Here is a 13,843-nt window from a genome sequence, read left to right as displayed (position 1 = left end):
GGGCCCCACAAAGTTGAGAATATGGCTTTGTTTGTACGGTATGTACAAAGGAGAAGGCACCAAGATTTGTCAGGGCTTAGGGCACCAGTGAGCCTTAATCCACCACTGAGGGCTACCCTATCAGAGTGGCATAAATCCAGAATATCCTCTAGAAAGAACCAATGCTTTTTCTGTATCATTTTTATTGTTGTGCACCAACCAGAGTCATTTCTTGTGAGGTGAGTAGCCATATAAACGTTATAGATGATGGATGGATGGAAGGACAGTCATTTTTTTGCTGTTGTTTTTGGAAAACAAAGGGGTGAGTTATCCCATTTACCTGTTTTAAGCTGCCTTGGAGGACTGAGGGGGTTTAATACTTGAAAAGTCATTTTGGAGGAGAAAACTACTCTTGAAAGTAGCTGCATAGATGGAACCACAAGGCAAGTCGTCTCTCTATCCTTGACAGCTCGGGCTGTGTAGAAGCAATACGCTTGGACATTGAAAAGCAGCCAAAGGAATGAGAAGCGAAGCCAAAATATACAAGCCAGGTGGAAATTGGATTTTAAATCAATACTGGGGGAAGGGTAAATAAATTGTAATCTACTCAGATTCAGGATGAGGGAGAGAGCACGCATGCTCCCTGGTGCATGTTGGCCCGTTGTTTGCATTACTGGAGAAAGTCAATAACAAACTAGGTTTTCCTTGAAGAAGTCACAATGCAGAATGAGGAGAATGAACTTGGGGGTGGAAATATTTGCCAAACAGAGGCAGGATGGAAGTCACTTTCCTTAATGCGGCATTTTTCTGGAAAGGGGCCTGGTTCTTAGCCCTGGCTGTTTCCTAGGCCAGCCCAAAAAAGTCACTTCAGATTTCCCCAACAACCGTGTCTTCTCTTCAAAAAAATAACTAAGTCAAGCTTGATTGAGGCTGGACTTTTTCTGCATGCAGGGAAAGTGTTTTGCAACAGCCTGCAGCAGTTCTCTGGAGATTATGCACCAAACTTTTGGAGAACATGCTTGGAGAAGAAACCACCTCCTGTTTCTCCAGATGTTCCACAAACATCCTCTCCGCTCTTTTGTCTTCCAGCTGCAGATCGCCAAACACAAGGGGGAGATCCTTGGTGTGGTGGTTGTGGAGTCTGGCTGGGGGTCCATTTTGCCCACGGTCATCCTGGCTAATATGATGAATGGAGGGCCGGCAGCTCGTTCCGGAAAGCTCAGCATCGGAGACCAGATTATGTCCATTAATGGGACCAGTCTAGTTGGCCTTCCTTTAGCAACCTGCCAAGGAATCATTAAGGTACCCATCTATCCTTATTTGTGTCAGCTGGTCATTTGGGAGGATGGAATGACGCTAGTGGCTTCCACATTAATTCCTCCTATTATCATATTTACATATTGGCTACGTTCTGACACCTATCTCAAACCTATGTTGAGCCACTAACGAAGTGCCCAGGTGAGTTCTGACAACATGTTGAGAATCCCTAACCATCATTTAAAGTAGCCCGGACACTAGGCCAATTGTGACATTCTGCAAAGGATGCAAGTTACACCTGTTGCCTCATTTGGTGTGGTGATGTCATGATTTTCTTCTGGCCAGTTCCGGATGTCCATCTTGTCTAACTTGCTTTGCTTGATGAGATAATGACTAACGTTGAGTGTCTTCTGCAGGGTCTTAAGAATCAGACACAAGTGAAATTGAACATTGTCAGTTGCCCTCCGGTCACCACTGTCCTAATCAAGCGCCCGGATCTGAAATACCAGCTGGGTTTCAGTGTACAGAATGGAATTGTGAGTCTTTTCGTTCGTTCAATCCTCGATATGATAATTGGGCTAGGAAAGCAATTTATTCTCAACAGAAGAGGGCAACTCAATGCTTGGGTATCTTGTCTTGTCTTGTGGACAAGTCCTGGAAAAGAAGCCATGTCAGTCTGCCACAAAAACTCGGTGTCCTCACAAATATTCGTACCTTCACCCAGCTTGCAATGAGCACCCAGATGATATACAGAGCTGGTGCCTTCTCTGCTTCTTTCCAGTGGGTAGAGTAAGTCATGGAACAGTTGAGTTCATAGGGTTGCGGTGGGTCAGACACGACTTCGCAACTAACAACAACCACAACTGTATGTGGGGGTGTGAAGGCTCGTGTTTGGTTCTTCAGGACAGGATGGTGGGGCTCCTTAAAGTTCTCCTCCTTTAAAAGGAGATGCTTCCAGTCCAGATGCTTCTGCCAGAGGTCTTATGCAGCTTTGGCCACCCATATAGAATCACCAGATGGCTTCGGAATTGTTTTATCATCTGCTAGGCCACTTTTTAAATTGTCGCTTAGTACCATCTAGTGGCTATAACATATATTCACGATTAAGGAAAATTCCTGGTGCAGAAACCTAACCCACAATTTGCTCTTCTCAGCAGTTACGTCCACAGCAACCTCCAAATTGATGTCTTGCAATAAGATGAGACTTCTACAGGACTCTGGGGGCTGAGAAATAAGTCCAGAGGGGGTTATAAAGACCAAACTCTTTGGGATTTTCCATAGGAAATTTGGCTCGTAAATAAACAAAACCTTTTTTTTTAAAAAAATTTTTTTGCAGTATTACAAATAACAAGAAGAGCCAGATTGGTTTTCTTTTAATAGGATTTTTATTGAAAATGTTTTAAAAAGAAGATAAAAACGGATACCAATTCATGTAAACTAAGGAAGAAAAAAGAAAGAAAAAAAAAGCAAAGAAAAATGCACATTTTAATATAATGTAAAAATCAAGCCTTTTTGACCATGAGTTTTCCGTGGGTCCATCTGTATATGATAATCCAAATTCTTAGCCCCCATTGACCATCCGTTCTTTAACCTCTTCTTTTTCTTCTTGAACCTAAATTCTTCTCCCCAAATGTCAATGAAAGTGGACGCCGGACAGCAAGAAGGTCCACTTCTCCAGGAAATGGTTTCAAAACTTCCAGCCTCTTTGGTGCACCGTATCAACTTCCTAACAGGCTTTTGAAAGAAAGCGCTTCCCAGAGTCAGGATGAGTCAGAGAACAGGAATTAAAGCCCATTTGTATGCGCGTTGTGTGTGCACAGGGACCTATTCCCATAGCAACCATTTCTACACTGTTTTCCAGCCGGCACTCACAGGAAGTGTGGAGTTTCCTTTGGGGAAAGCGCACACTTAAAAGCACGAGGATCTAGGAGAAACCTCTGACTATCGCTCTCCTTTCTTGCAGGAACTAGATGAAGGCATTTTAGTTCCATCAGGAGAGAGGCACTGGTGGGCTGGGACTTGGAAGATCATTTCCTGATCAACCAGGACCTCTGGATTGCGCTCTGAGGAGTCATCATCAGAGTTTGTGGAGGCCTTCATGGCCTCTGAGCTTGGTGGTTGGCTTGCAGATGTCTCATGACCCAACTTCAGCTTAGACACCATCCTTGCAAAATTTTGAATCTTAAGATCAACTCTGCTGCCACTTCAACAACGTCCTTCCCTACTGATGTTGGGTTGGCATTGCCCATTGCGATCATCTTAGCTTCCTACTGTCGAGTAACGTTTGCTCTGTCTTTGTCCACCTTTAGAAAGCAGGGGGTAAAGATGGTGAAAGATGTCAGAGGGTTAAAGACTGAATCTATCAACCAAGCAAGGGGAATGCATGATTTCTGTGTAGTGTGATAGCTAAAAAGACCTTCCCATTATTTCCAACCAAACCGCCCCTTTTCCATTTAATTGAACCCCTTTCCTTCTCTCCATCCAGATCTGCAGCTTGATGCGAGGTGGGATTGCAGAGAGAGGCGGGGTCCGGGTAGGGCATCGCATTATCGAGATCAACGGTCAAAGTGTCGTCGCTACAGCGCATGAGAAGATTGTCCAAGCTTTGTCCAACTCCGTAGGAGAGGTGAGTCTTCCTAGTGTGCATTTATTTTTTTTAGCGGTGATAAAGATACAAAAGAAAGAACCATTAGTACATTCCAAGCTAGGCAACCGGACCAGAAATGTCATACCAAACTTCACAAGTTGCCCCGTGGTTGGGATGGCAGAGTCCATGAAGGAAGGTAGCAACAGCACTTGTATACCACTAAATCTAAGTGATTTACAAATGTCCGCCTCTTGCCCTCAACAATCTGAGTCTTCGTTTTAGCGACTTTGGAAGAATGGAAGACTTGAGTCAACTTTGAGCCAGTCAGGATCGAACTGCTGGTAGTGAGCAGACTAAGCCTGCAATTCTGCATTCTAACTATTGGAAGGAAGGGAAGGGAAGGGAAGGAAGGGAAGGGAAGGGAAGGGAAGGAAGGAAGGAAGGAAGGAAGGAAGGAAGGAAGGAAGGAAGGAAGGAAGGAAGGAAGGACGGACTAGCAATACTAGGACTTATATATCACTTCACAGTCCTTTACAGACCTAAGCGGTTTATAAAGTCAGCCTCTTGCCCCAAACAATCTGGGTCCCCATTTTACCCACCTTGGAAGGATGGAAGGCTGAGTCAACCTTGAGCTGGTCAGGATCAAACTGCTAGCAGTCGGCAGAGTCAGCCTGAAATCCTGCATTCTAACCACTGCGCCACCACAGCTCCAAAATCACGCTAAGAAGTGTCCTCTACTTAGGGATGATACTTCAGTACCTTGGAAATTGTCTTTCCATCTTTGTCCACATCTGTCCGTCAAGTTCAGTACTGGCTGTCTCAGGGGGAATAAGCTGTTGCCCCCACATTTTTGTGGCCTGCACAACCTGCCTTGAGCTCCTGGGAATCAGAACTTCATCAGGGTGATGACCTGTTGGGTGTTAGGTATACTGTGGTCGGCCATGGCTTTAGGAAGACATCTCTTCCATCTCTGCCCTGGTTGTTGATGGGCTTTGACCTTATAACGGTTATCTTGACCACATCCAAGGTCCACACTAACCATGAAGAATGGCTGTAGTCAGCCAGTCTGAAGCCTCCAGTCCTTCACCATCATCCCCAATTCTCTTCCAAACAGATCCACATGAAGACAATGCCTGCTGCCATGTTCCGGCTGCTCACCGGTCAAGAAACTCCACTCTACATCTAAAAGAGAAACTCAACTTCTCCTCCAGCAAACCATATCCTGCTGCCTAAGCTTCAACTTCCAGAGAAATGTTGTATTTTGTAGGAAACGGGCACGATTTGAACCCAAAACTGGATATGCTGGACACTCAATGGATCCAGTTCCTTTGCCTTTTTTTTTCTGTTGGGTTTGTTTCTTAGTTGAGCTCTCTCTCTCCTTTGAAAACCTTGCCAAAAGAGGATGGCAAATAACCACAGAAACCATCTTTCCAGCCACATGATTGACAATCTCCATCTTCATGACTCAGGATGAAGTCCACCACAAAGCTGATCAAGTCCCATGGCTGTTTGAACCTTCTGGCTGCAGAGAGACACTTGTTACGTACTTCTAATACTTTACTCTAAGGTGAATTCCAGCATGTCCATTGTCCTCCGTCCGTCTCTGCCACCTTCAGCCACGAGGCACATGCGAACCAGTCTACGGAAACAGGCCCTTTCCATGTGGGGCGCTTCCACTGGTCTGCGCCTTCCCCAACACGGTGGACTCGGGGTGGGGTGGGGGTCGTTGTAATGGCTGAGAAGGGGTGCAGTTTTTAAGGGGGTGCTGGAGGGAGGCTTGGGGGATGGGTGGGGGGGAGAGCGTCCATTGCTATCAAACGAGAGAGAAATACCCCTGCTGTTGTCATTGGTATTCTTATTGTCGTCACGTGACTTTTGATGAGACGTGGTTTGTATGTGAAGTAGAAAGGTTCCAGAGTGAATGTGAGTGATATGGAAAAAAAAAAAAAAAACCAAACCAAAACACCTTTGGGGGGAATTCTTAATATATCTTCCAGAAGAAGAAGAAAGCGAAAGAATCTTTGCAATACGAATGCAGGATATTTATTTCGATGAGACGCATTTCAGTTTTGGAGAGGCCGATTCTTTTTAACGCTGAAAATACTGTTCCTAGAGTTCTGCCAGTCAGGAAAACCAGGGAAATGGGTCCTCTTTTCTCGTCCCACCGCCTTCCATATCACCCTTTCGTTGACCTTCGGTTCACTCTCGGAAAGCCATGCTTAAAATACGACTTTTTTTATATCAAAATGTTTAATATCGTTCTGTTTGTCTTCGATTCTCCTGAGCCAACATGTCTGAATGTAAAAGGTGACGCCGAATGCAGAATCTTTGCCATCTGCAGTATTAAGATTTGTGGCAACGATAAACCAAGGAATAGTATCATGTGTTCATTACAAGATAAATGTCAACTGATGTAACTCTTCGTCTTGATTTCTTTTCCTCTCTCCTGTGGTCGAAAAACAACACTGTGACAAAAAGAAAGAAAGCCTTAGCCTACCGTAACGCAAACCATAGCGTTACTCTACTTCAAGGAGTAACACTGTAGAGCTTTGTTGCATGCCAGGGACCCTAGGAGAGAATTAATCTATACTCACTAATAAATTTGGAGTCATGAAACAGTGCAGCTTCACTTGGTTGTTTTGCAAACCACCGTGCCAAGGCTGGTGGTATCTAAGTCTCCTTCGAAGGAACGTCTTGGAAAAGGACAAGGTCTTGCTGTAGATAAATGCATTGCTTGGCCTTTCTTCTACCCATCAGATATTGGTCTTGTAGACTTCTGAGGAGCACCAGTCGGTGAGCATCTCAACTTCCTTGGTGCTCCACTGGAGGTCACTGTAGATTCATGCTCAAAAGGCACTTTCCAAATATGGCGGTTTGCTGGGTTATTCTCCTCTCCAAACTTTTGAAGCTCCTGCTGTAGATGGGGGAGAGGAGGAGGAGGAAAACTTGGTGGGCTAGACTTCACCTTCTACGAATTCTAGCCAGCATAGTCAGACATTATGGGGCGATATAAGTTGTGTTTTCACTGACTACCACTCCAGAAGGAGATGTTCACATGGGTTTCCTCAGGACAATTACAGTGAAGTAAGAGTGGAGTTCTGAAGAAAGGGCCTTAAGTGAGCAGAATAAGAGATGATCTAAAACTCCTCCTCAGAACAACAAAGGAATTGGTTAGATGCTTGCTCCACATTTCCTTCAGAAGCTAACCGTGATATATACAACACCCTTTTCTTCCAATCTTCTCAAGAACTACCTAGCCATGGCTGGATGGAGAGAATGCAATTAAGTTTAATGTTCTCCATGAACTTCAGTTATTGAGGGGGAGTTTGAACTTGAATTTCCTAAAGTCCACCAAATCTAGGTTGTGAAAAAATGGGAATTACATAAACCCCAAACGAAATACCATGTTAGTGACCACGTTGGAATTGGAAACCACGTTCTCCATTTTGTTCTATTTTTTTGTTCTTCAGTTCAAATAACTCAACAACGATAGCAGAGGGAGAAAAAGAGAGAGAGAGGTTGATCTATTGCCAGCACAAAATCAGTTCTGGAAGTCGGTTGTCTCCAGAAATACCCTTTTAATTATGAAAACACTGTTCAGATTTGGTGCAAACACTTTTGAGGTACAGTGATTAAAATGCAACTCCTACATTGTACAGAAGGACCACTGCGGCTTAGCAAGAAAGTTTATTTCCTTCCCTCGCCCCATCCCACTCTACCCCAGCCCCTCCCCAGTCTCCCTTACTCCCCAGACGGACCCAGAGAACTTAGCTTGGTGGGAGGAGGAAAAGCTACGCTTCAGTGGGTTTTCTGTTTGTTTGTTTGTTTGTTTCATTGTTAAATAAGAAGCCATTTTTTCCCCCATAAAAGAGTCTTGGTTGAATATGCAGTCATGAAGAGTTGAGTGCTCAGCCTTGGGAATCAAAATCTAGCGTGGAACTCTACAAGAGGAAGACTCTTCCAGAGACCCTGGTTGACTTGGTTCCAGAGACCCTGGTTGACCCTGGTGGAACTCTACAAGAGGAAGACTCTTCCAGAGACCCTGGTTGACTTTCCTCTTGTTTCTTCCAAGACAGCCAGGGAAGAGGGGATGGATCTCCATCCGTTACGCAGCTCCCCAGAATCTCTTTTGCAGAGTTTGTATTCCTCAGTGGAGCAAAAGGCCCCTGGTCAAAGGATGGTCTCTCGGCACACTTCAATTAAACTGTGGGGTCTTCCTCTTTCAAAGGCATGTGTGATGGGCTCCCTGCGTAAGAAGGCAACGGGAGAGCTTAGGGCTCCGCAGCTCTGGAGATGGAGGTCTTCCTGAAGCCACTTTCTCGAGGTATCCATATTCTGCTGGGAGCCCATGATGACCTGTGGAAGAGCCAGGTGAAAGAAACGATGAGGCAGGGCCCACCAAGGGCTTGAGTTGATCGCTGTCACTGGGGGGCTGGGGGAGGATGGAGATTTACTGGGGTTTGGACTGGGGCTTTCTGTAAGTCACTGTGAGTTGGACAGCGAAAGAAAGAAAGAAAAAGAAAGAAAAAAAAGAAAGAAAGAAAGAAAGAAAGAAAGAAAGAAAGAAAGAAAGAAAGAAAGAAAGAAAGAAAGAAAGGAAGGGAGAGAGGAAGGAAGGGAGGAGACAGGGAGGGAGGAAGGAAAGAAGGAAGGAGGAAAGGAGAGGAGAGAGAAGAAAGGAAGAAAGGAAGCAAGAGTGGGGAAAGGAAGGAGAAGGAAGGAAGGAAGGAAGGAAGGAAGGAAGGAAGGAAGGAAGGAAGGGAAGGGAAGGGAAAAAAGAGAAGGAAAGAAGGACCTGGCTATTTAGGGCACATTGGTTCATCTCTCCTCCACCCATCCTGGTCCCACCAAGCAACTCAGAGAGGCTGCTCACCTGATCAATGATGTTGGCGCTAAAGATGGCTTCTTCCATGTGCCGTTCATCAGACTTGATGACAGACCGGATGCTGTTGACCACATGACGCACTTCTGGGGTCAAGTTGCAGTTCGAATGTTCCAAAAATTTGGCCACCAGAATCTTAGTGTCTTTGTAGGCCTGCAGGTCCACCAGGGAATGGGGCCGCTCTTTGCAGAGGCTCAGGATGACCTTTGGCTTCTGGGAAAGTTCGGCTTTTGGGGGGTCCCTTGGTTTCCCGGTTGGCACAAGTCGGTTCCCGGGTTCCTGGCAAGTAGAGGCAGCCACGTGAGGACCAGACACGGGAACTAAAAAGGGGGTGGGGTGAGGACGGAGGGGGAGAAAAGGAGCTTTAAAATGATAGCTCAGCTGGACATATACCTCGTGAAGTCAAAGAGTGGTCACCACCGGGAGCGGAGAAGTGACACCTGGCTAGCTTAGGGATCTTTTGGGGTGACCAAAGTTTGGAGACCTCCGCTCTATGGGAGACAAGGTGTCAGCTGGATCTCCAGCCTGGGTTTTCCCTTTGATGCACACTTGCTATTGGCTGCCATAGTGACAGGGAGGGGGGCATGGCATTTGGGCTTGGGAAGTGTGCTGGTGAGAGATGAAGGCCCATGTGAACTAAAAGGGTGGCTTCTTCTGAAGAATTACTGCACGGTGGAGTGAAGTTGTTTACACCCGGTCAAGGCCAACCATTCCAGAACTCCAGATGGATGAAAGCATCTGAAGATGTGCCCCACATGACACTGTGTGAGGTTGTAGATTAGACATTCAGCCTGGGGGTCCCTGGGGGGGCAGGGGAGGGATTTGGGGAAACTTTCAATATATAACTTTCGTGCCTTTTGGCTCATATCTTGCCTTCTTTTCGCCGCTATCATTTCCAGCTCAGTAAAAGTACCTCTTGGGTGCAATGGTTTTCTTTCTTGGGTTTTGAACGGAGGGAGGCCTGACACAGGGCCTTCTTGATGGTGGTGTTGGGATGAATGATGGTTAGGCAACTGATGGAAACCAGGACCAGGAAGCAGCTGCTGCCCTTATTCCTAAGCACCCCTTACCTTCGGTAGTAGCCGAAAAGGACAAAGGATCACTGCTGGATCGGACAATGTTGCAAATGGCGTTTTTCCTTCCCCGTGGCTGGGCTGTCCTCTTGAAGCATCTGTGGGGCAAACTGTTTACAGGCACTGAGCAATGGGGGCAGAGAGTCTGTGGGGCAGCTGGATGGCTGAAGACCCCACAACACATCTTCAGTGGCTTTGACGAAGAGGTGGCTTTGTCTTCTCTGGCCAAGCCAAAAGAGTCTCTCTCAGGAATGCCAGCACTCTCTGGCGAACAGTCCGAGAGCCGGCTATGAGAGCATGTCCTGCTACAAGGCTGGTCCACAGTGGTCTGGCTGCGGCCGACGACCTCATCGTCTGGAGAGTCCGGCAAGCAAGTTTGAGTTAACTTGCGGTTGTTCAGGCTGGAACAACTTCTGTTTCTTGCCCCTCTTCCTCCAAGACCACCTGGAAAGAAACCAGAAGACAGGAAAGGTTCCTGGACATCCAGAGAACTAAGGTCTTTGGAGGGACAACTGGGGAGAGGAACAACTATGGTGGCCACCTGGGAAGTGCCATTTGACAAGGCTAGGAAAAGAGCAAACTTCCAAACATGCTATCTCAAGATGCTAATGTTGAGTGAATTGGACAACAAGAAACGCGGCAAAAACTCTTCCATATTCTTGGTTCCACCACTGAATAGCCAGTTATCTCCATAGATGGCCATAGGTTTCATTCATCGACTAATGGCTCTCCTCTACACTAGTGATCTGAACACCTGTTCCTGGGCACCATGAATTGCCTTGTGGAGATGAATCTTCTCAGTGAATTTTTAGAAGGACAGGTGGATCTCGGTGGTGGTGGAGTTAAGTGCGCCATCTGTTTAGAATCATTGCGTTCTCACAAGCTCTCCAAGTTCAATCCCTCCTGAGTTCCATTGACTCTTACCCAGTGCCAACTTTGGTTGAACCTCAGTTGACCTGATTGTTGTCCACAAGCTTGAATAAATCTTTTATGCGGCAACCTTGTGAATAACCCTGATCCTTTGCGCCTGACATTAATTTGGTCAACTAAAGTTGAACACTAAATTGGAGCCAGGTAAAATGTCAACTGAATTCAGGGGGCAGGGTTGACTTGGAGTGCTTGTGGGAACACAACCACTGTAAACTAACGATGCACTTAACACAATCATCCCTAGCTCAGTCTGCTTGTCTCCTACAGAATTGGGCTTTGGGGCAGAGGGCTTCAGTATACAACAACCCATTTCCAAGTGGGTGAGGAACCCCTACTCAGGGAGGGTCACAAAAGTTTTCTCAACACTCCCATGGTGAGTGGTGGGAAGTACCTTGGCTGTTGAAACCCGTTGCTGCATTTCGCTCTGCCAAGTTGGACTCCGTGATTTGCTGTTCCATACTGGTGACCTGTAAAAAGTTAGGAGAAAAATGTAAAAAGAAATTCATCTAGGCTGTCATTCGGGGCACGGATGAAGAGCTTAAAGCAGCTGTTTATTGAAGATGAGGACACCATTTGGGAAGGAAGCCAATCCAGAATCGATCTGATCTTCTTTTCCCACCAAATCCAGAAATCCCAAAGGTGCTTTTTCCAAAAGGCAACTGGATTTCTTTGGTTTTCTCTTTGAAAACATTTTGCTTCTCATCCAAGAAGCTTCTTCAGTTCTTCTTCTTCTTCTTCTTCTTCTTCTTCTTCTTCTTCTTCTTCTTCTTCTTCTTCTTCTTCTTCTTCTTCTTCTTCTTCTTCTTCTTCTTCTTCTTCTTCTTCTTCTTCTTCTCCTCCTCCTCCTCCTCCTCCTCCTCCTCCTTCTTCTTCTTCTTCTTCTTCTTCTTCTTCTTCTTCTTCTTCTTCTTCTTCTTCTTCTTCTTCTTCTTCTTCTTCTTCTTCTTCTTCTTCTTTTCCTTCTTCTCCTTCTCCTTCTACTTCTTGAACAGAAGAAGCATCTTGGATTAAAAGCAAAACTTTTTAAAGAAAAAACCCAAGAAAGTCCAGTTGCCTTTTGGGGGGAGGAAAACATCTCTGGGACAACCTGGACAATTGAGAATCCCCACAGGCATATCTGGAAAAGGATCCAGAAATAATTTTGGAACAGAGGAACCATTAAGAGAAGTCAAACAATAAAGGAAAGAGGAAAGCATGGGAAAGAAACCCCAAAGAATCCCAACTGGAGATAAGAGAAGATAAAATGGCACCTCTTTGGCTAATTTATTAAGAGATGAGTTAGAAAAATCTCCTAAGCAGCCAATCCCTCCTGCCCTTAAATATGGAAAAGGGAGATATACCAATCATAATCCAATGAAACAAAGAGGGAGGCAACCAATGAGATTTCTATCCCCGGGTAATTAATCCTTCCCTTCCTGATTGTAACAAAGCTTGCCAATTCAATAGGTCTCGTTATGTTCTGCTCCTGGGAAAGAGAGGCGCATTCACAAACTCATCAATGCAATTATGCACCAGGGTGCCCAAGTAGAACTTGCAATCCAGGAGAGATGAGAACTTGCAGGTTAAAAAAAAATAATAATCACACTCCGCAATTTGGAAAGAGTACGTAAGACACAACGGGCTGAAAAATCAAATCTATCTAAGGAAATATCAAAGTGCATAGGACCGAAGCGCCTTCTTTCTTCTTAATATTCTCTAAATTGAAGTTTCGCCCACCATGTTTGGGCTCTGGAAGTCTCTGAGAAAATAAGAATGCACATCGCAAGATTTGTTCTGCTTCTCAACTATCAAGTCTACGCACGTCCTTGAGAAGGTTGAAAAATCACATCCATCTCCACTCAGAGGAAGGACTAGCGATCCCATGGCTTGACTAAGACCTTTCCAAAATCGGCCTGTGCACTTGGCCCGTTCCCAGCTACCCCCTCTAACCTGGTTAGTTGGAGCTTGTCCGACAACTGCCTCGTAAGGGGGAGGCAGCTCAGCTGGGTAGAGGATCCCAGGGCTGTTGATGGTCACCTCGTATAACGCGCTGAAGGAAGAGTGTGGAAAGTCCAGGTGGAAAGCCCTAAACCACAAGTGAGGGAACGATAATGAGTAGGGTTGTCGGGAGGTGGGGTTCAAAAAAGTGAAGACAACGGCCCTGTCCCTGCAACTGAAGCTCCAGCCTATTTTACGTGTTCTGTGTACAACACGTCAAAAATTGGAGTGAGCTTCTGACCACAGGAACATGCCCACCGTATCTTGATGTTCCTTATCCTGCTCCCTGGACAGACCCTCCTGATAAAGAGCTGTTAATAGAGCCAGCCACTGCATGCAATGCTTCAGTGTGTTAAGTACTCAAGCAGTTGGATCAATGAAGACAACTTCTCCCATTCATCAGGTGTCCTAATTAACCAGGCGGCCAATTAAATATATATAAATATACATATTGATCAGAGTCAGAGTTACTGACCCTTAAAGAAGAGCTATGGAGTTCAGGAGAGCTTTAGTCAAGCCTAACTTGACTAATTACCTTGCTAATTCCAGTAGGTTTAGTGTGTCTTTGTCAGGATTCAACAGGAAGGTTTTTGTTGGAGGGGAAGACATTTTTCTTTGCAAGTGATGCTTGGCGCATCATGCATAAAATGAAGAAATGATAGACAGACAGACAGACAGACAGACAGACAGAGAGGGAGAGAGATAGCCAGACATGATAGATAGAGATACATAGATAGACATAATAGAGATAGATAGATAGCCAGATAGATAGATAGATAGATAGATAGATAGATAGAAGATAGATAGATAGATGATAGGTTGGTAGGTAGGTCGGTAGGTAGGCTGGCAGGCAGACAGACAGACAGACAGACAGACAGACAGACAGACAAACAGACAGACAGACAGCCAGACATGATAGATAGAGATACATAGATAGACATAATAGAGATAGATAGCCAGACATGATAGATAGATAGATAGATAGATAGATAGATAGATAGATAGATAGATAGATAGATAGATAGGTAGGTAGGTAGGTAGGCAGGCAGGCAGGCAGGCAGGCAGGCAGGCAGGGAGACAGACAGACAGACAGACAGACAGATGATAGATAGATAGATAGATAGATAGATAGATAGATAGATAGATAGATAGACAGAC

At 45.4% G+C, this 13,843-nt stretch overlaps 2 protein-coding genes across 6 annotated transcripts in view; one reads left to right on the top strand and one right to left on the bottom strand.

Annotated features, from left to right (window-relative positions):
- APBA2 (amyloid beta precursor protein binding family A member 2) overlaps nucleotides 1-6,235 on the top strand; it is a 53,072-nt gene extending 46,837 nt beyond the window's left edge. For all 3 annotated transcript variants that reach the window (XM_087941690.1, XM_087941692.1, XM_087941691.1), the window contains 4 exons: nucleotides 1,069-1,281; nucleotides 1,653-1,772; nucleotides 3,722-3,862; nucleotides 4,938-6,235. In XM_087941690.1, the coding sequence (XP_087797816.1) occupies nucleotides 1,069-1,281; nucleotides 1,653-1,772; nucleotides 3,722-3,862; nucleotides 4,938-5,009 (546 nt within the window). In that variant the 3' untranslated portion in view covers nucleotides 5,010-6,235. The remainder of the gene's footprint in view (nucleotides 1-1,068; nucleotides 1,282-1,652; nucleotides 1,773-3,721; nucleotides 3,863-4,937) is intronic.
- Nucleotides 1-13,843, bottom strand: part of ENTREP2 (endosomal transmembrane epsin interactor 2) — an 80,552-nt gene that overhangs the window by 8,225 nt on the left and 58,484 nt on the right. Inside the window, exons 7-11 of one of the 3 annotated variants that reach the window (XM_026709951.2) lie at nucleotides 12,638-12,773; nucleotides 11,100-11,175; nucleotides 9,776-10,222; nucleotides 8,697-9,025; nucleotides 7,333-8,179 (exon numbers count right to left, since the gene is read on the bottom strand). In XM_026709951.2, coding sequence (XP_026565736.1) covers nucleotides 7,994-8,179; nucleotides 8,697-9,025; nucleotides 9,776-10,222; nucleotides 11,100-11,175; nucleotides 12,638-12,773 — 1,174 coding nt within the window. In that variant the 3' untranslated portion in view covers nucleotides 7,333-7,993. Of the gene's footprint in view, nucleotides 1-7,332; nucleotides 8,180-8,696; nucleotides 9,026-9,775; nucleotides 10,223-11,099; nucleotides 11,176-12,637; nucleotides 12,774-13,843 lie in introns of those variants that run through there. The other 2 variants (XM_087941693.1, XM_087941694.1) reach the window with 2 other exon arrangements.

This window comes from Pseudonaja textilis, chromosome 13, assembly GCF_049901715.1.
Source record: "Pseudonaja textilis isolate UNSWEBS1 chromosome 13, rPseTex1.2, whole genome shotgun sequence".
Taxonomy (NCBI): Eukaryota; Metazoa; Chordata; class Lepidosauria; order Squamata; family Elapidae; genus Pseudonaja; species Pseudonaja textilis.
This window is presented reverse-complemented; position numbering and strand designations above follow the sequence as displayed.